General features: G+C 37.6%; 1 protein-coding gene across 2 annotated transcripts in view; it reads right to left on the bottom strand.

Moving 5' to 3' along the window:
* LOC105036457 (wall-associated receptor kinase 2-like) overlaps window positions 1-4,203 on the bottom strand; it is a 66,621-nt gene extending 62,418 nt beyond the window's left edge. The window contains exons 1-3 of one of the 2 annotated variants that reach the window (XM_073255297.1): window positions 3,231-4,203; window positions 2,967-3,137; window positions 1,415-2,744 (exon numbers count right to left, since the gene is read on the bottom strand). In XM_073255297.1, the coding sequence (XP_073111398.1) occupies window positions 1,567-2,744; window positions 2,967-3,137; window positions 3,231-4,155 (2,274 nt within the window). In that variant the 5' untranslated portion in view covers window positions 4,156-4,203 and the 3' untranslated portion in view covers window positions 1,415-1,566. Of the gene's footprint in view, window positions 1-1,414; window positions 2,745-2,966; window positions 3,138-3,230 lie in introns of those variants that run through there. The other variant, XM_073255296.1, reaches the window with a different exon arrangement.
* Window positions 4,204-22,722: the final 18,519 nt, after the last annotated feature.

Raw genomic sequence — 22,722 nt, 5'->3', positions numbered from 1 at the left:
ACCTTGTGTCGACATTGCACCGAGGTCTTGGAGGAGGCTTGGGGCAGACGGGTGCAACGGCAGACGACGGCATCGGCGATCTCCTACCAATGGGAGGCACGGAAGTTCTCCAATGAAGGGTATACCACTTGTGGCAGTAGGAGTCGATCAGGGCTATGATTTTCTCATGGGTCCAACAGGGACAAGGGAGGCGGTAGGAGGAGGAGGGAGCCAGGATGGTGGAAGACGATGTCGAGAGGGGTAGGGGGAGGGGGAGGCTGCAATTGCCATACCGACGGAGAGAGGTACAGAGGAGGCAGGATTGTCGGGGAGGGTGGGGAGGGCACGGAGGAGGTCGGACGCGAAGAAGATGGAGGGGGGACGGGGAGAGAACTTAAAGGACTTGAGAGAAAATCCAAAAAAAAAAAAGCCATCAAGTGGGCCGGCCCACGGGCTGATCCGGCCCTAACCCAGTTCAGCCAATGGGCTACAGGGGTCGGGCCAAAAAATCCATGTTCATATATGGGCTAGATTTTTCAGCCTAACCCGACCCATTTTTAGGATCAATTGGACTAGCCCATGGACTCTTATCCATTTTGACAGCTCTAATATATAAAATTAATTTTTTTAATAAAATTAAAAAAAAAATCAAATTTTCATCGAAATTTATAATGAACTTAGCAAATTACAAAAGAAATGGAATGTTTACAAAAGCAAGTTCAAGGATGACGGCCTCGTCCAGTTGGTGGTGGTTAGTCGGTCGTGCATCCTTGGTCTAGGGTGATCCAACGTTTTGTAAATATTAAAATAGTGAAGTCCAAATATGCGTGGAGTCTCAACATCTCACGGATGCACAAGTTATCCCTTTTTGAGTACCGCAGGGGATCCTATTTTTATTTTATAATCTTTACAAGACGAAAGGTGGGATATTTTTTTATTCAACTCTTGATAAGAGAGGCGGGGTAATTTTTTTTAGCATCAACTCCTAAGGGCGCACAAGGTGGTTTTGCATTCAACGTCAGCTAACATTTGCAAAGTGGTCCACGTTGGCTAGAGTACCTAATAAGACAGAGGCATTGATAGCTTCCTATAAAAGTTCTTCTTTCGCATGAAAAATACCCTTTTCCCATGGTAGTTCCAAAAATTTTCTCTATGAAATTATTCATCCACTGGTCTCTTACATGGTTGAGCGTTTCTACACTGTATATTTTAAGTTTGTATCTGAGGGTTATTATTATTATTATTATTATTATTATTATTATTTTTATTATTATTGTTTTGGTAAAACGGGTGATACCATTATTTGTTAAGCAAATGGAATAACTGAACTTGGAGCTATACCCTGTTCAACAAAAAGCCTGGCTCAGATGATTGGCAAAACAACAACAACAACATTAAGGATGAAACCATAAATATATAATTTAAATTACTCATGTTTCAAAAACTAAAAATACTGCATCTCACAGATGCACAAGTACATATAAACGAGCATCATAGTTCTAATGCATGGGGGTAGAAACTTATATTGTTTCATACAATATGATCATCCTCCAACTCTTTTTCAAAAGACAGGAAAAAACAAAAAGATCATCTTCCGCATTCTATATCCAGCGCTGCTTTTGTTTCGATACTATAGTACCCAGAGATTTCATTTTCAGTGTAGCTTGATGGCTGACCAAGCAAGTTCTCAATCTCTTCAGAATTATGTTCTAAAAAAGGATGCCGTTTGAATTTTCTTAACCGATCTAGATCATCAGCCACCTCCTTCATTGAAGGCCTATCTTCACCCCTAACATTGAGGCATTGTCTTGCTAGCTCAGCAATTTCTCCTATCACCTCCATATCCTCTTCATTTTTAATGTGACTGTCCAAAAGCTGTAGAAGTCGATCCTCCTTCATGGCGGATAAAAAGCTTGATGAGAGGCTCTTTTCTTCATCAGATCCTTCAAAATAAATTGCCTTCCTTCCAGTGAGAAGCTCCAAAAGGACTACACCGAAACTATAAACATCACTTTTATCGGTTAATTGGCACGTTTGTAGGTATTCGGGATCCAAGTAACCACAAGTCCCTTGAACTAGTGTAGCAAACTGAGTTTCATCCTTTGGCACGAACATGGAAGCTCCAAAATCCGACACCTTTGCATGATAATTGTCATCTAAAAGTATGTTCGAAGACTTGACATCTCCATGAAGGATTGGAGGTGAAGCTGATGAATGTAGATATGCCAGGGCTTCTGCGGACTGTAAAGCAATCTCCAAACGGGTATCCAATGAAATGTGGGATGTCCTCTTCCTGTCATGGATTAATTGGAATAAGGTTCCATTGGAGACAAATTCATAAACCAACATCGGGACTTCCACCTCCAGACAACATCCCAAAAGCTTCACCACATTCCTATGGTTGATCTGAGAAAGAATAACCATCTCCTTCCCAAATTCCTTCTTCTGGTGGTCATCAATTAATTTTGATTTTTTTATGGCAACTGCATGATTGTCATTGAGTATTCCCTTGTAAACAGTTCCATGGCCTCCACCTCCAAGAATTCGGTTCTTGTCAAAATTGTTTGTTGCCTGCTCTAGCTCTTCTTTCGTGAATACCTTAAATGCAAGACCTTGCTTCGACTTTATCTCTTCAAGTAACAACCGCCCTCCATGTCGCCGAAAGTATTCTTCTTTTATCCTGATAAGTTTTCTTCTTTCACGCGCCATGGAAACGACAATGCATAGTAATAGTAGAAGGGCAAAGCTGGTGCTGGTGACAATGCCTGAAGATTGTAAATAGACACAGAAATCATTAATGAGTTCGAGTAATGAAGAGGTATTCCCTCTTATTTATTTCTTTTCCATACTAAACGAAGATTGAAACTCTTAAGCTGCCTACTTCTACGCTTTGCACGGTTGAAGTTTGTGCTTGATATGCATGTCTAGTGAAACTTGATAGAAGGAGTGGTAGAAACCGAATTTGTTGCTAATTATTGAGGGATTACCTATAACCAATTTCACTGATGTGGAAAGATTGCTGAGCACGGGATTGCAGGTTCCATTTTTCGGGTCGCCCTTCGTGCCTGTTGGACATGTGCAAAGGTAATCCCCAGGTACGTTGGTACAAATCCCATTGCATGGATACCGATCGTCTTTGAGAGTGCACTCGTCAATATCTACCATCCCAGTTCAACAAATGCAGAAGGTCAGCTCCAGAAACACGGAGAGAAAGACAGATGCACTCACAGAGAGAGAAGATAATTATAGACCTTGGCATCCGTCGGCGAGATAGGGGTTGCCTTCGTAGCCTCTTGAGCAATTGCAAAGATATCCTGAGCCATTGGAGGAGTTAAAACAGTCACTGTGCTTGCTGAGGCACGCATAGGAAGTTGTGTTGCGCTGCGCGACCTCGCACGTCTCGTTGCCGATGGCCCAGTCCAGCACCATGGGCGCCCGCCCTCCATTCGTCCGATTGAAGTCGGTGGTATTAATGTAAGCCGTGCTAAACTTGAACCAGTTGCTTTCTGCCAGAACGGCGAAGCTGCAGGGATTGAAGTCCCACACCCGGGAGTTGTTGAAGTTGCCATCGAAGGTGACATTATAAAAGTTGATTCCCTTGGGGATGGAGGTCTGGCAGCAGCCGATGCCGGAGCAAGCCCCGTTTGTCAGGCTCTTATTGCTTTGGCAGACCGATACGCATCCGCTCGTGTAGCTGATTTTTCTCTGATTCTGCCCGCCGATGTACGCGAGGGTGTCGCAGCCGATAACTGTGAACTTGTTATCGTTATCGGAGAACCGGTATGGCATGCCAATGAAATTTAGTTGCCATGTGTTGTACGACTGGTAGCCGGAACTGTTGTAGCATTGCCCGGATATGTAATTGTAGATGCGAGCCTGGGCTGCCTGCAAGGATATGTTGATGAACTCTACGTTGCCGAAGAATGGTTTGTAGACGCCATTGCCAATGTCATTGCAGCTAAGTTCGAAACCTGGAAAGGAGCAGTTCGGGCCGATGCCGAATGGGTAGGGGATGCTAACGTTGCCGCATGTCGGTTGGCAGCCAGGACGCGTGTCGACCGATGCTGACACCGTCACGGCAATGAGCAGTACTGCTGTGAAGAGAGAGTGGCACAGCAGCATCCATGCGCCCATGAATGGCTTTGCTCCTCTCACCCCTCTCCCGGCCTCTCCCATATCTCACCCTTTTATCTCCTTAATTCAATCTGATCCCAATAGTTAAGCGCTAGTATATGTGCTTGGGGTACCACTAAATATATGGAGGAGATCGAGTGAAACGTGGATCGCATCTACAACCGAAGGCACGTGCTGGATATTTTCTCAAGTCACCAGGGCTGGCTGATTCAACTGGGAAATAATTCAAGTCATCGCATATGTTATCATCGCAGTGTAGTGGATTGATCCAGACATGAATTAAAATTCCAGGAGTCTCTCTTTCAATCACAACCATCCCATATTTCCTTGTAATCCTCTCTTGAGTTATGGCCGAGTAGAAATTTAATACATTTGTATTTTGGATTTTTTTTTCTTATACATGTGTTTGTTAGAGAAATAAGTGGATGTGATTGGCTGTATGCATGGCCATATGATGTATGTAGTATAGAAAATAATTTCTTCAAATGATAGAATATTCCAACTCTGCGACCCATTCCATTTAATTTTTCACGGCGACTAAGTCCGGTAGCTAGTCGGTCGCGCGTCCTTGGTCCATGGCTAACTCAACGTTTTTGCGTGATTGCGTCTTCAGTACGCGTTAACTCAATCCTTGGTCCAGACTGCATCCACGGAGCCTCTGCATCTTTCCGAAAATGATAGATTTAGTGCTGTCCCACGGCTTCCTCCATTGGAAACAGCGATACATAGTAAGAGTAGGAGGGCCAAGCAGGTGCTTATGACAATGTCTGGAGATTGTAAATAGACAGAGAAATCGTTCATGAGTATTGAGTAACAAGAAGCGAGTTAATGTCCCGTTTATAAGGAAGAAAGAGCATATGAACAGAATCTCTTTTGGACGTGTGATTTTATTTTTCTTTTATTTTTTCACTTTTAAAATCAGTGGACTCTATTAATAGCAGAAATTCTAATTCTATTTGACTTCTAATTTTCTTTTTGAGATACAAGAAAAAAAAAATATAACATAAAATATTCACTATCATTTTTATTAGTGGTACCTTGTCTCGTGATTAATTAGACTTGACAATTGCACCCGATCAGATCCTAATAGGTCGGGTTTGTCAACATATTGACCGGGTCTTAACCCAATCCAATTGGGTATGGATAGTGACCACCTTGACCCATTATCCGATCCGAACTCATCCGATCTTATGTATATATATTGTTCAGATATAGACTGATCTTATAGTCTTTAGACTTGATTAAGACCTCAAGAGACGAAGAGTGGTGGTGGATTATTGTTCAATGCTTTTATTTTCATTTAGAAAATCTCAATTAAGTAGGGCAGGTATCCGATCAGATAATCTGATATTCGATCGGATCGGATATGGATAAAAAAAGTATTGATTCGTTGGGTCACGGATCAGATTCGTATCAAAATACTCAGATTTTGGATCGCGTTTGCATCAATCCAAATTCGCATCCGATCCGACCTTTTTGTCAAGCCTATAATTAACCCCTCAAAAGTGTAGAAAGATCATATTACAACTACCGAACTTGCAGGACTCTGTGGGGCTATGCGTTGCTGTGTGCTTTTTATCTGGCCATTGAAATTCGCAGTAATAGATAGGATAAGGTAAATTAGATGGCAACTAGAGAGCTCATGTGCTTGTTTGCCGTTGAGTATTCGGTGGAAATATTATAGACTGATTTATTATTTGCGTCAGAGTTGTTAAGACATGTTTTATTTTCTCAACTTTGTAATGTATTCGTGCTAGACAAGTGTGGACAACCACCTTAGCACATAAATAATATATATATATATATATATATATATATATATATATATATATATATATATATATATATATATATATATATATATATATATATAAAAATTTGGTGAAATTATACTAACTTTTCCATAAATGACACGACAGTGATTGTATAAAGATGAATGGTCGATTTCATGGTCCCGTGGTACGGTACTCGAACTGGGAGAATTTGTCTAGCACGAAAGTCCCTCTGCTTGACCATTTATTGGCATCTTGACCGGGAAGGGCGACCAAGTTATCCAGAGGATCTGCAAAATCACAAACTAAACCAAGCAAAAATCGTTCCAATAAAGAAGATCATTTGGGCTGCAATCAGAAACCTTGCAAAAGGGATACAAAGAGTCACTGCCTCTTTCTTTTCTCGTAATTTTGTTTGCTGAAAACCTGTAACCTGATTCTGAAATGCTGCAAACTGAAAATCTGCACACAATACCTGACAACCTGTAAACCTACAAGCCTTAAAACTACCTCCTCAGTTGGTTGACCTCGATCAACCAAATCATCTTCTAGATTAATGAATATGGGTGGTAATACCTCCCGTTTTATCAAAAAAAAGTTATCCAGAGAATGCACAGGGAAACCAATAAAAGGTAGCGGTCAATTGATGCACATAGAACGAGTCCATCATTCTAAAGATACATCTGTTGGAGCTTAGAATGAGGGAACCACGTTTTCTACATTGTTAAACATTATGCATTAAATGCATTGGACTACCAAACCATGAAGAGATTATTCATAAAAATTAATAATATTAATAACGCTAATACTACTAATAGCAGTTTAATAAATAATATATTTTAGTAAAAATAATAATATTTTTTTACCAATGAAAAGATGAATAATGTTTAATAATATATTAATAAACTTATATTTTATTCAAAATAAATATATTTATTTATTAATAAAATATATATCTTGTATATTAATAAAATTATATCTTTCTAAATATCTATGTATTAATTAAAACATAATATTTTAGGTGAGGTATATTTTCTAAATTAAAAAAATGCACCACTTGTATCGAGCAGGTTATATGCTAATATGTATTGATCAATGAGCCATGCATGTTATTTAAATTCAATCCCTTGATTTGCATCAATTAAGCATCCTATTCCTAGTCCGAGTCAATCTTGTGCTCAGTTTCTCTCCAGTTTGCACATTGTGCTGGAAGATCCAACCATTACCACAAAAAAAAAAAAAAAAAAACCCCTTTTGCGTGTGCATTGATCAACTGCAGATGCTTGAGCAAGATTGGTACAAATGGTTGGAGATGCTCATGTTATATCCATTACCTTGTTTAATTGCTTATCAGTGATTAAAGCGGGAACCATGGATGGGTGAATTGGGCCCTTGTGTTGGTAAAAGAGGAGACGAATCCAACTCCATGATCCATTACGCATGGGACGTGCTTGGTTGGAGAGAATTAGATTTTAGATTGAAAATGGAAATGAGTGATGACTCCCACTCTAACCAATTAATTGGATGGAGTCACTTTCCTATTCCCATTTAAGGGGAGAATAAGGATGCTTCAATCTCCCAAAATCCAATCCAGTCTCTTCCTCTAATATTCAAACCTATTCCATCAGATTTATTTTAAAAAATTAATTTTACAAAGATATCTTTTCGATTAATTTATTTTCTTAATTTTTTTTAATTAAATTCATTTTTGTATTCCGATTCCGATAACCATCGTGAACGAAACGTAACCTTAATTTCTGGAGGCGACCAAGTCCACTAGCTAGTTGGTCGCGCGTCCTTGAGTCCAAGACGCGTTAACTCGATCCCTGGTCTCCCCAGGCGTCGGAGGGCCCTTCTTATCCGCACAGGAAAACGATATATAGACCCGTCCTGTTCGACGACTTGTCGAACAACTGTCACTGGGTTTTCTCCAGAAGTGCGTCGCCGATGTTATATCCACACTGCCTTTTGGCCATCGCTCATGGTGCGAGGACATTCACATTGCATCCCAGGACATTCTGAGTCATTCCGAAAACTATAGATCGCCTTCGACGACTTGCTCCGTTACTGGGTCTTCTCCACTTCCAGTAGTCAATCGAGCAGTAAATGCCGAACAATTGATGGATGGCGTTGCGGATTGGCCGTCACGCATGGTGTGAGAGGATCCCTTATTCCGTTGGTACCAAAAAGTTATATATATATATATATATTAAGATCATTTAACTCATGGTCGAATTGAAGTTACTTAGTATCCCAGTTGTCTAGACAGTATATGATAGCAAGGATTCACATGATACGTGGAACCACTTCGTAATATTTGGTCAGCCATTGTCAATGGTATTTTTATCCTTCTATGACCCCGTATGATTTCGCTGGGGTTCGGTCAATGAAAGGAAGTGTAAGGACGTAATTGCTACTTCGGTGAACTTTACAATAACTTCTATACAAATATAAAAAAGATGAGCAATGATACATAAATATCAAAGACTTCCGGGATTAATCCAAAAAAAAACTTCTCCTAAAATCAACATGCAGTTGATCCAAGTTTTGCTATATTTGCTCGTATTTCAGCATCTCTATTTCTATGTATTAATTGATATTTCAGGATATTGCAAAATTTCTTCTTGAATTTTATTAGTCTGCCACCGTGATTGAGATAATACTAAGATCCTAGTTTAACTAACTATGGATCATCCATCATGATAGCTAAGATAATCAACCTTTAAAAATCTTGACACCAAACCCTTCTCCAAACCTTGAATGACATGGAGGTTGAGTCCGGCTACTTAAATGTAAATTACAACTTAATTTAAATTGCTCTTAGGTCTGATGTTATATCCAAATATAACTCATTCATTCAGTAAACCAAAGTTGAAGATATGTTGTTTGTGTGTGTGTGTATTTTTTTTTTCTGGTAAAAGATGCGTTGTATTTGCTAGCAAGGAAGACGTGCATTGTACATTCAAAAATCAGTTAATGAAAAATTATAGAATTTGAGATAAGATATGTAAAATCGATAAATTAGATAAAGAGTATTGTTTTTTCCTTGAAATTTTAAAAAGCAACCAATTATTTAGGGACATGGATAGGATTTATTTGAAAACAAAAATAGACTCAAATTACTAGAGTTTGCTGCCTGTGTTAATGCATCAATGTTCAAGTTATGCATTCACCTCAACTCCACTAAATTAAATCTCTATGAACCTTATGTATCGTACAATGCCTTCTTGTGAAACCATGCGGTTGGTTACTAAGTTTCGGGATAGAAATTCCAATCCATGTCCTTAAAGAGATGCGGTCATGTAGTAACTAGGTCGGGCCCGCTTCATTGAGGAATCCCGATGTAAAATTTCCGGCTAAGTTCCTTAAAAATAAAAATAAAAAAAAAGAAAAAAAAAAAAAGAGTTTTGGGCTTGCTAAGCCCACAAGTGGGACTTGGTTGGCCCTGCAATGGATTAACCATAAAAATGAGCTCTACTACGAATGATATCAAAATATGTATATAATATTGGATTTGACTCCTAATATGATCTAATGATCACTTAATCAGATTTAACTTTTTGAGTCAGTCATATGTCCTGAATCAATTATAGTGAGTCCAATTAATTAAAGAGTCATATTCTTGATAAGATTTAGACCGGAAGTTCAACTCTAATTAAGATTAAATCTTTTGATGGGACAAGACAAGTGCAGGTATAATTAGAGGTGGCTTGGTCCTTTTTCTCTAACTCTCAATAGGGTGTGACGATTCTCCATCAATCGTTCGTGTTAAGGAGGAAGGCGCGGAGAGAGAAGATCAGCCACCTATGAAAACCAGATACTCTGCAGGCTACATGTAGGTCGACCCATGCCATCCAGTGAACGATGCAGCGGCCACGGCCGCTACCATGCCGACGACGGTGGCGAGACACTGCAATGGATCGGGCAAGGGGTAGCCCCCTAATGGCGATGGCGATGGGAGCCACCGCCGCATGTGGTATCTTCGTGCAGCTGCAGAAAATTGCAGCTTCTGCCGCAGTGATGGGAGTGGCGACGGGTCCTCCGCAACGCTTCGGTGAGGGCGGTAGTCCGCCCCCCTCCCTGCTCCTTGTCTTCAGTGGCCAGGGTGGTAGGGCGGCGATCGATCACCCATATGGCACGGAAGAAGCCCTTAGGGCTTGTCACGATCAAGGATGGAAGAAGAGAGTTTGGGTTATCGGGTTTAAGAGGCGAACCCATTATGGCCTTTCAGGCTTTAGGTTTTTGGGTTTGATCCATTAAGATTTCGAATCAAATCCGAACCCATCAAATCATCAATTCCCCCACTACTAGTACAATTATATATTTGACACATCTTTTATATTTTACTTTTAAAATTTCATCTACCATGATTCTTTCAAAATCATTCCATACAGCACTAGTTCTCTTGCGGAAAAAAGAGACAGAGCCTTGACCTTTGGTATTGGTTTCAGAGAAAGCAGGAATAGTAATTTCTTCTCTCTCAGAAACCATGGAATGTCAAAATAACTCTCATCAAAAGATGCCATATCTAAATATGAGTTATGCAAATAATAAAAATTAACCAAATGAAAAAATTGAGTACAGATAGGCAGAGATTTGTAAGCTTCCTCTTGTGCTCCTCAGGACCTCAATAAGGACCTCCAAGGCTCTAATATGTGGACTACTCCTTCCCTTGTGTAGTACTTGAACACTTGCTAATTACTAATTGCTAAATATTAAATACTTACTAGATATTGCTAAAAAAAGAGTAGTAGTAGAGAAGTAGAGGAGAATTGATTTGATGCGGTGAAAATGGAAGAAGAGGGAGGGTATTTATAAGAATCCTAATATTTTTATTTTCCTAAATTATCCCTAAAATTAGTCATTTTATGACTATTGGGGGGTTAAAATGGTAAAAAAAATAAAAACTAGCCGTTATCCAACTCAAGAAATAAAAAAAAAAAAACTGAATTAGCCGTTACGGGCCGTGCCTGGCACGACCTGTTTGAGCTATTTTTAAAAATAAAATAAAAAAAAAGACCATCCATCAGACCCGCGTGCCGCTCATCAAGCCCACTAATTTGACGGACCATGTGTTGTGCCTGGCACGGCCTGCCAAACCTGAGTTTAGGACCATGCCAGGCCGGAGTTTGGGCTAAATAGGCCGTGTCTAGCATGATCTGTTTGGACCCTGGCCCAATGAGCCTGGGCCGAGCCATGTCAAGCATGGCCTAATGCCCATGACTAGTCTCAATCCGATTCAAATGGTGTGCTTGGATTCTCCCTAGTTTTCAAGTTACACCATGAGATCTGCCTGGATACCTATATTTGCCAGTGTATTGATCAACTATAGATGTTCGAGCAAAATTGGTATAGATGGATGGACATGCTAATGTCATATGTATTACCTTGTTTAATTGCCCAATGATGATTAATGCAGGAAATATAGGTGGTCAAAGTTGGCCCTTGAGTTGGTGTAAAAAGTGGAGATAAATTTCATCTCCACAACCCATTCACTAAATTTCTCATCTTGACCACGTTCAGTAGAAAGGAGAAATTATATTCAACACGGTGCATCGTATGCCATCAATTATAATCATTGATTTTTATAAATTTTATTTATTAAATATTGATTTTAATATATTATTATGAAATGAATGACTGTGGTTGATGGTATCCACGGTGATACGGTGCACTTGCGTGCCTTTGGGTCCAATGTTCGTTTTTTCATTTTATCTTTCCGACGGAAGGATCAATGGCTAACTCAAACTATTTCTTTTGATTGTGTTTTCAAGATGCATTAACTCGATCACCGGTCTCTATGGGCCCTGGAGGACCGTTCCAATCCACAAAGCATACCTCTTGCGGAAGACGATAGGCTTGTCCTGTGCGACGACTGTAACGGTCTTCTTCAGTAGTCAATCTTTGATAGGATACGCGAGGGTAAATGCCAGGCTATTACCGGATGGGGTTGCAGCTTCGCCGTCATGCGCGATGTGAGGATCCTTTTGGTAGCAAAAAGTTATTAAAAAAAAAAATCCAAGGATTAATCTGAAAAAACTAATCAACTTGCAGTTGATCCAAGTTTTTCCGTATTTGCTGGTTTTTCAGTATCTCTATTTCTATATACTAATTGGCATTTAAGGATATTACAATATTTCTTCCTGGATTTTATTAGCTTACCACTTTGATTGAAATATTACTAAGATCTAAATTTAACTAGCTATGGATCATCCGTCGTGATAGCTAAGGTAATAAGGTTTTGAAAATGTTGACACCAAAACCTTCTCCAAAGCTCCAACGACTTGACTCAGGATACTCAAATATAGACTACAACTTAATTTAAATTGTTTTTTAATCTAATATTAGTTGCAAATATAGCTCATCCACCCAGTAAACCAAAGTTAAATATGTGTTGCATATATTAAAAAAATCAGATAATAAAAAATTACTGAATTTGAGATATGATATATATAAAATCCATGGATTAGATGAAGATTATTGTTTCTTCTTTTTTTTTTTTTTTTTGGTTGAATTTCAAATTGGAAATATGGACAGGAGATGGATAAGGTATTTATGAAAAAGATGTCAAATTACTTTGGGATGTCTTAGAAAAATAAAAACCTATGTAGAACTAAGACTCTTTAGACATAGAATTGGATAGGCGAAACCTGAAACAGTATGTACCACTCTAAAATTGTATGTATGGATCTATCTTCTAGTAAATCTAAAGATTTACTAGAAGATATTATCAAATATTTATTTCGATACATAGCTATAGAAATAAGTGATTATAATTAATAATATTACAATCACATGATGTATGTTGTGTAGGATATAATTTTTATAGGTGGCTGTGCACTCGTGCGCCCTTTGGTCCATAATTTTTCTTTGAATGGTTTGCCACTAATTTTTCTTTTTCTTTTTTCTTTTTATGGGAGGTTCCATGGCTAACTCAACTTTTGTTTTCAAGATAGCATTAACTAGATCCATCATGAAGCGAGGGCTTAGAGGACCGTCGTAATCGCATCTAGAGGAGAAATTTTTTATGCACCGTAGGTGGTATATAAAATTCAACATAGAGTACACCACTTTATATGATTGGTTTACGTAGCCATCATTTCTCAATACATATTTAATGCCTGCAATTCTACTTTTTTATTTAAAAATTTTGTATGACAAAAATATCCCTACTCTTTAAAAAAATTGTGACATCTTGTGACATATTATAACTTTTTACATGCAAGATGTCATAATATAGTTCAGAAAATTATGATATCCTATGGCATATTATAACATCCTACATCAAATTATGACTTTTTGCATGCAAGATGTCATAATATGATTCAGGATGTCATAATATGGTGCAGGATATCATAATATAGAAGGGATATTTTTGTCAACCACTTTTTAATGCATATTGAATGTCGTAATTTCATTTTTTCATTTAAAAATTTTGAATGATGAAAATACTCATACTATTTGAAAAAAATTATGATATCTTACATAAAAATTATGACTTTTTGTATCAGGATGTCACAATACAAATATAAGATGTCATAATTTTTTACAAAGAATAGAAATATTTTTATTATTAAAAATTTTTAAATTAAAAATAAAATTATAAATATTAAATATATATTAAAAAATAATAATTATATGAATAAATTATATAAAACAATGTGTTTAAGTTTTTATACCGTCTGCTGAAAAACGACAGACTCGTCCTGTTCGATGACTTGGTTTGTTACCAGGTCTTCTCCGATAGTCAATCATGAGATACACGAGTAATGCCAGATGGGCCTTGGAGGACCGTCATAATCTAGAGGGCAAATGTCCTCTGGAAAACGACAGACTCTTCCTATTTGATGACTTGGTCTGTCATCGAGTCTTCCGATCGCGAGATACACGGGGAGTAAATGCCAAATGGGATCGCGCTCTGGCTGTCATGTATGGGGTGAGGATCCTTTGGGTACTAAAAATAAATAAATAAATAAAATAATCAAAAATTAGTCTAAAATATCTTTTTCTAAATTCAACATATCATTCATCCATTATCGTCGCATTAATGAGCCAAAGAATCTCCTAATTAAAAAATCATGCATTATGATGGAAACTCCCTGTTCTCTACTCTTTTGACCATTTCTTCACATATACATCCGATAGCATTTAAATCCAAGTTTTACCATATTCGCTATTTTTTGAAATCTCTATTTCTATGTATTAATTGACATTTTTGGATATTGCAACATTTCATCCTAGATTTTCTTACCTTGCCCACCTTGATTGGGATGATACTAAGATCCAAGTTTAACTAGCTATGGATCATCAATCATAATAGCTAAGATAATTAGGTTTTAAAAATATTGACACCAAAATCCCCTCCAAAACTTGAACATGTAGGTGGAGTCAGCTGCTCAAATACTACAACTTAATATAAATTTTTTTTATTAATATTAGATCCAAACTAACTTGTTCACTTAGTAAACCAAAGTCGAAGATATGTTGCATATCCTAGCAAGAAGAATGTGCACTACACATTAAAAGATCAGTTAGTAAAAATTATAGAATTTGAGATAAGATATATAAAACCACGGGTTAGATAAAAGGTTTTTTTTTTTAATTTAAAATGAACCCTATTATTTGGGGACATGGAGAGGAGATGGATTAGATTTTTTTTTAAAAAAAGAAGAAGAGTCAAAATACTTTGGAATGCCTGACAAAAATAAAACCCACAAAGATCTAAGAATACTTTAGTCACCAAATTTGATAGACGAAGCCTAAAACAATATATATCTTTATGATATTGTGAGTATGGATCTATATATAATTTTTGTCAAGTCCAATCAAGTCCATGTTGGTCCAATCAGGTTGGGTGACTTGGGTCCTTCTTCGATGCGATTTGTAGCTACCCCGTTCCGTTAGTTGTTGCCGAGAATGGGCTCTACTTGAAACGGGCCGAAGCCTAAAGTCCGAGAGGTCAAAACAAAGTCTCTGTAGCTGGCCAGGCCCAACACTTAAATCCTTGTAATTTGAATCCCTGGCCACATCTCCTACAAGCCATCTTCAAATGCCAGCGCGTCTATATCTAATCCATTAGAATTTTTAGTTCTAGCCTTGAGCAAAGATCTTTCAGGACTTTTAATTTGTAGTTGTTTTGTGCTAATCCATCATGATGCTCTCGTGTTGAACCCAACTACTCTGATATCCTAGTGGATAGCACTTCGTCGATCTCGAAACCTCGAGGTAATCTTGACCCATTCTTATGGCATTTTTGAAGCAAGAAGCTATCATAGAGTAACCACATCCCGCCACAAGCTCGGAAGGATTTAATAACCTTTACCCTCGTCAACTTTGGCAAATCTATTAGTGCAAACATGTTTGACTTCGGTGACAATACTTTTTGCCTACATCTGCTACCCAGATGAAGATCAAGATTTTGACTAACTACAAGGTGCTGGATTTCTGTGGCTCAGAGGTCTTGTTTACTTGTTCAGGTCCGTCGAGAACCTTGTAAACAAAGCTAGGCAACTAGAATGTGATGCCTATGTTAATGCGTCAATGTTAAAGTTATGCAGTCACTTCAACTCCACCAAATTACATCTATATGAACCTTCGAAACGGACAATGCCTTCTTGGGAAACAATGCGGTTGGCTGGTTAAGTTTCCGGATGGAATTGTCGGTCCATATTGTTACAGAGATTTGGTCACGTAGTAACAGGGTCGGGACTGTTTCGTTAAGGGATGCAGATGCAAGGTTTTGGGCTGGGTCCACAAATGGAACTAGGGTGGACCTAATGAATTAATTTTAAAAAAAAAAAGTTTTACAGCTAGTGACATGGAATATATATAATATAATTAAAGCTGTTTGGTGCCAAGGACCAGCAGCCAATCATCAGGAACTAGAGAAGGTCACACGTTCTTGGATTTGGTTAGAAGTTACACGAGGTGATTCGTATTTGAGCATATAAAAATGCCCTCTCATTTTATCAAAAAAAAAAAAAGAAAAAAGAAAGTGCCCTCTCATTAGAAAAGGACATGCTCTCTTTTTTTTGGTTTTGGTCAGAAATGACCTTCTATAGGGAGAGTTAAGAGGGAAATAATCTCTCTTTTTTTAAATTTTTATTCTTGTTTCTTTCATCCCCAAGCTATTACCCAATTTTATTATTTATTCTATTCCATAGAATCTGTATTACTAGGTATCTATTGAAAAGTAGGATGAGTCTCTCTTGCACTCTCACTAATTCAGTAGTATAGTAGTGTAGAGAAATAACATCAACATGTCATATGTAGACTAGGATATATTATTTTTATATATTCCTTTAATTTATTAAATATTAAATATTTTCAATTATAAATGATAACATTTTTGTTGTGACATGTATAATTTTTTTGTACATAAATGTTTTAAATCAAAATTTTTTATATTTTGTATCAATTTTACATCTCTTATATAAACTAGGTCGTCAGAAGGCAATCTCAGCTAGATATAAATACCTACTATGCTAAAGTTCTAAATCTATTTATAAGTATTACAAATGTAATATTAAAAAAAAAAATATGATCCACATGCGCCATGGGCTGAATATGCTATAATAGCATTTATAACAATTCAAAACACTCTCCCAAAAGAACTAGTGAAAAGATGTATAAAAATTGAAGATCCATCTGGTGGACTCAGCATATATTGTTAAAAAGAAAACTATACTATTATTACAAATCCAAGCATAATTTTATTACATGCAAAACTGTTGCCCAGCTATGCAACCCAAGAGGGGGGGTGAATTGGGTTTCTAAAAATTTTAAGCTTAACTTATGACTTATGAAAAATATTTGGCAATAGCTAAATGAATATGGAGAGTTAAATTAATTCAGGACTAATGGCTAAAAGCAAGAATTCAAGAAAATAATGAAGAGTTAAAGGGAAGCAATTATGCACACCACAAACAAAAGGATTTATAGTGGTTCGGTGCCAACCTTGCACCTACATCCACTCTCCAAGTTTCTACTTGAGAATTCCAATCCACTAATCTTGTATTCAACCCGAATACAAACGTCGGAAACTTCGACTCTAGCTATTCCAAGCTAGACCACTTATTTCCCGGATACAAGCCAACCCAATACACTCCGATTCTAGGTTCGGATCAACCTTCTCTTGTTTTGGAACCCTTCCAAAATAAAAACAATCACTCAAACTGAGTAAAATAATTTATAGCACAAATAAGTACAGAAAAAGCTCCTTTAATGAGCGAATATAACTTTAAATACACTTTACTCAAGAGAAGAAGACCCTTTTTAGATTTCCTCAAAGTGGTTGGAGACTTGAATGTGCACTTGAGGAGTTAGTGAGCTTGGTTTAAGGCTTCTTCAAAGTTTTGAATGAACTCTTGATTAGGGCTTAAAAGTTGGCTTGAAAAATCCTTTTTCAAATTCTCTCTTTTGAATGCTCTTGAATGCTCTCTTGAATGCTCTTCTTAGCTCTTCCAATCTCTTTCTTGTTTCTCACCTTTTGGATCCTTTTATAGCTTTAAGAAATAGAGAAAAATATTCTAGGCTGAAAAAGAGTCGTTAGACCACATTAAATGAGCGTTAAAAGCACTTAAAACGGGTTAAAAACTAGCCGTTGCGGAGAAATTCCGTCACAGGGGTCGACTCATGGGTCGACTCATGCCTGGGGATCGACTCATGGGTCGACCTCTGTGGAAGAATACCAGAAAATAGGGTTCTGTAATTTTTGGCCTAAAAATTACAGGGGTCGACTCATGGGTCGACTCACAGGTTGTGCCAAGCCAAAAAATCTGCGTGCCAAACAGCTCATGTGTCATGAGTTGACTCATGGGTCGACTCATGATTTTCAAACATGCATATCTTTCAAAATACAAGTCCAAAAATAATGAAATTTTCGTCAATGGATCACAAATCTTTTGTTCTATCATTTGATACTTTCAAATCAGGATTTTGATAAAATTACAATTTTGCTCCTGAGGAGCAATAAGTCTTTTTCAAATGAAAATTATTAGTTCCCCTTCAACTGCTTTGTAATCATCAAAATCAATCTAGGGAGCAACAATCTCCCCCTTTTTGATGATAACAAAACACTTGAACAAAAGCATCTATGTGAATCATGAATTTCAAAAGGATGCATTATAAGTGCATTAGCTTGAAAAGAAGATTGATTCTTTTGGCATGTGATACAAGTGCTCATTTGCATAAATAGTTTGCCCATTGTTTAATGATTTGAAAATTTGCTCATTTGATTATGTGATTTCGGTATTAGAGTAGAAAATTTATTTTTGTTATAAGAGCAAGTTGTATCTTGAAAATTTGCTCATTCTCATTTGATTATTTAGTTTTAGTATCAGAGCAAGTTTAATAATTAAGTGTACCAATGCATGTCTAAAAACTAATTGTAAAGTATATCAGAGCATGTCAAATTTTAAGATGTATCAGAGCAAGTCTAATTTTAAAGCATATCAGAGCATGTCAAATTTTAAGATGTATCAGAGCAAGTCTAATTTTAAAGCATATCAGAGCATGTCTAAGAAGTAATTTTAATGGTTGCTCATTTGCATTGTACTTAGCAATTTACTCATTATATTTTTAAGTCATTTAATAATTTTACTTTTGATATTGTTCTTTAATTTCTTTCCAATTCATTCATTTTATTTTCAAGTCTTTTAATAATTTATAATTTTACTTTTGATATATTTTTTTTTCTTTAATTTCTTCCTCTTTTTGACATCATCAAACATTGTTAACTCCCCCTCTTTTTCTGAATACGTTTTCTCTTTAGTGTTTCTTCAAACTTCTTGTGCTAATCATTAATGTTTGCTCTCCCTGAATACAGCAATCATTAACCAAAATATGCCATAGATTACCATAGATATGAATTATCAACAAAGAGAAGATATATAATCAAGAGATGATTGACACCATTACAAAGAGTAGATATATAATTAAAAGATGATTAAAACCATAGTTTTTTTTCACTACATATTTCATAAAATAAAAATCAACCAGTTAATATCATTACATGGCCCAAAGATAGATCCTAGAAAGAACAACAGACATGACTAACACTTAGGATCTAGTAAAGCTCATGACTAGATGGATCGGAGTCATCAGAGATAGGGTGAGGAGATGATGGATCTCGACCAAGAGCACGTCCTCTACCCCGTCTGCCTCTGCCATGAGTAGAGGTGCTGGCACGAGCAGGTGAGCGAGATGAACTAGGAGGCTGAGAACGTTGAGAGGCCAAAGACTGGACTGAAAGAGTGAGTCTAATGGAATCAAGAACGTTCAGTGCTCTCGAAACAGACTGAAGCAGAGCAGTGAACTGAGTAGATGCATACTCACTCGAGCCTCTGATCTCTCTCCTCAATAACTCATAACCACCCTCCAATGCACCTCTGAGCTTGCCAGCCTCTGCAGTAAGGTATGTGACCTCAATAGTGCTCTCCTGTGGCTGAGGATGGGCCAAAGCTAAGACTTGTCCCTGCAAGTCAAGAACTCTCCCAGTCAGTCTCAAAATGCAATCCTCGAGCTGCTGAATCCGAATAGACTGATCTGCGATCAACTGAAATACAGTGGAGATATGGGGGATCAAGATCTGATCAGATGAACCTAATGATGTGGATCCCGGTGCAAATGTAGAAGTGCTCCACTGACGAGAAAGCAAGGAAGCCACACGCTGAGAAATCTGCTCGATCTGATCATCAGCTAATCTGAACTCTGAAGGAGGTGCTCTGCTGTCTGGCTGCTGAACTGGTGTGTACCTCCTGGCAGAATCTGAAGGGCCAACCTCTGGATCTGAAATAAACTGGATATCTGGAGATGCTGCCCTGAAGTCATGGAGAGGAGATGAGGGACCTTCTTCTTCAGCTCTGTCCTCTACTCTGTCCTCAGAACCCTCGATCCAACCACCATCAGTCTTAGTGAATCCCATACGGTGCAGAGTGTGTTAGTTGATGGTGTCTGCGTGGGAAAGCTTAGCAGATGCCTCCCCCTCAAAACTGACTCCAAACCTCCTGAAAACTAGTGTGAGAGCCATACCAAAAGACAGATGTGCCTTGGATCTGTTCAGTGTCTCTCTCATGGCCTCAATCATTAAAGCAGGGAGGTTTAAGGGGGTTTGAGTGATCACATGAAACATTATACAAATATCTCGACCATAAAGGAGGTCATGCCTACCACTCCTTGGGAAGAAAAGCTTTATCACTAATTGATGTAGATTCTCATTTCAATTGACAAAATTTTGACTTTCAATTTATTCAAACTTCTCGAGTAGGTTCCTCCTAGAATTACATTGATCCCCTCTTCCTTCACTGTGAGTTCCATGTAAGAATATCCCTCACAGGGCAAATGTAGTATCTCTCCCAAAGTAATAGGATCTAAACATATATCAACTCCCTTAACAGTAGAAGTTACTGTTCTATTGCCATAGTGTAGATTTTGATAAAATTCTCTAACCAAGTCTACAAATGTAACTTCCTTGAGAGAGCAGTAAAAACTCCAACCCTGGTTTTTTATCTTGTTCCAAAGGAGAAATCTTCTTTTTCAAAGAATCTAAAATCCCCATTCTTGTCGGTTTCTACCTTCCTATCAGATAGAGGGATTTTGCTAGGACTAAGGGGAGACTGAGAGGGACCTTGAGCAGACACTGAAGTCGGAATGGGAGCAGTGGAGGACTGAGCAGCTTGCCTTTTCCTGCGGACACTTTCTTCCAGCTCACGGACTGATTTTTCTTCTTTGAGGGAGCTTCATCTTTGGGGCCATTCTTACCACAAGAGCAGGCAGGGAGACTCGGAGGATCAAATGGGTGAGGAGAAGGAGGGTTACTAGAGGATGGAAAGGGATTTTGGCAGAGAGAAGAGACGGTTTTGAGAAGAATGGTGGAAGCTAGGGCACGCTCCAACCGCTTCAATCAAGGAGAAAGGACGCGAAAAGCTCCTTTTCCAGGCAGTGATTTGAGGTGGAGAGAAGAAGGGAGAATGTTCTTGGGTTAATCCTTGGTTTTGGAGAGAAAGAAGATGAGGATGACGGGTCTTGGAGGGAGGAAGACGAAGAGAATAGAGGGTCGGCTCATGAACAATTTTAAGATAAAATGGAATGAGCCCGTAGGATGTTGGCCGAAAATTACAAGTTTGCCAATGGGTCGACCCTAGGGGGTCGACTCATGAATCACAAAAATTCAAAAAAAATATGAATAAATTTCAAAAAAATTTAAATTTTGGGAGAAGGAATTTTGCTCAATGACAGGTTGTGAGAATGATAATCTTGAGCTTTTAGGACCAAGAGAGATGATGAAAATTGATCTCAAATCGATTCCTTGGAAATGGAGAAACACTTAGGCATAAGGATCAAGAATTCTTAGATTTCTCCTAATTTCACAGAATCTATCCTCGCTAAGGGCCTTTGTAAAGATATCAGCTAATTGATTTTCAGTGCAAACATATTCAAAGAGTTATATCTTTGTTTTGAACATGTTCTCTTATAATGATGTCTTATTTCAATATGCTTAGACCTTGAATGTTGAATTGGATTTTTAGTTAGATTTATGGCACTTGTGTTGTCGCATTCTTATGGGTGTTTCATTAAGTTTGATTTCAAAGTCTTCGAGTTATTGCTTAATCTACAAGATTTGAGCACAACAACTTCCGGCTGCAATGTATTCGGCCTCAGCCGTAGACAGTGCTACCGAATTTTGTTTCTTGCTAAACCAGGAGATTAGGTTAACTCCAAGAAATTGGCAAGTTCCACTAGTGCTTTTTTATCTAATCTACATCCAGCAAAATCAGCATCTGAATATCCTAATAATCAATTAGTGAGTCCTTAGAGTACCATAGCCTAGAGTTTGAGTACCATTCAAGTATCTAAGGATTCTTTTAACAACATTCAAATGAGATTCTTTAGGATTAGATTGAAATCTAGCACACAAACAGACACTAAACATGATATCAGGCCTACTTGCAGTTAAATATAATAGAGAGCAACATACCTCTTAGTATTTTAGTCTACACATTTACCTTCTTCATCCTTGTCAAGCTTACATGAGGGGCTCATGGGTGTGCCAATTGCTTTGGAGTTCTCCATTCCAAATCTTTTGAGTAATTCTTGGTGTGCTTGCTTTGGGTGATGGAGATTCCTTCTTTTGTTTGTTTGATTTGGAGTCCGAGGAAGAAGGTAGTTCTCCCATCATGCTCATCTCAAACTCCCCTGCATGAGCTTAGCAAAGTCTTGACAAAGAGACTCATTAGTAGACTCAAAATAATGTCATCAACATAAATTTGTATAACTAACATATCATTTTGATTTCTTTAATGAAGAGGGTTGTGTCTACATTACCTCTTGAAAAACCATTATTTAGTAAAATTGCTTAGCCTATCATACCAAGCCCTAGGTGCTTGTTTTAATCCATATAAAGCTTTTTTAATTTAAAAACATGATTAGAAAAAGCATGATTTTTCAAATCTCGAGAGTTGTTCTACATAGACTTCTTCAGCAATATATCCATTTAAAATACACTTTTGACATCCATTTGAAATAATTTGAATTTCATAAAGCAAGCATATGCAAGTAGAAGTCTAATGGCTTCTAATCTAGCAACAGGTGCAAAGGTCTCATCAAAATCAATTCCTTCTTCTTGATTATAACCTTTAGCAACCAATCTTGCTTTATTTCTTATTACATTACCATGTTCATCTAATTTGTTCCTAAAGACCCATTTTGTGCCAATTATTGAATAATTTTTAGGTCTTGATACTAAAGTCCATACATTATTTCTTTCAAATTGATTAAGTTCCTCTTGCATTGCATTAATCCAATTATGATCATTTTCAGCTTCTTCAATAGTTTTTGG

The sequence above is a fragment of the Elaeis guineensis genome, chromosome 4 (assembly GCF_000442705.2).
Source record: "Elaeis guineensis isolate ETL-2024a chromosome 4, EG11, whole genome shotgun sequence".
In the NCBI taxonomy this organism is placed as follows: domain Eukaryota; kingdom Viridiplantae; phylum Streptophyta; class Magnoliopsida; order Arecales; family Arecaceae; genus Elaeis; species Elaeis guineensis.
Note: the sequence above shows the minus strand (reverse complement) of the source record. Positions and strands in the feature narration are given on the sequence as shown.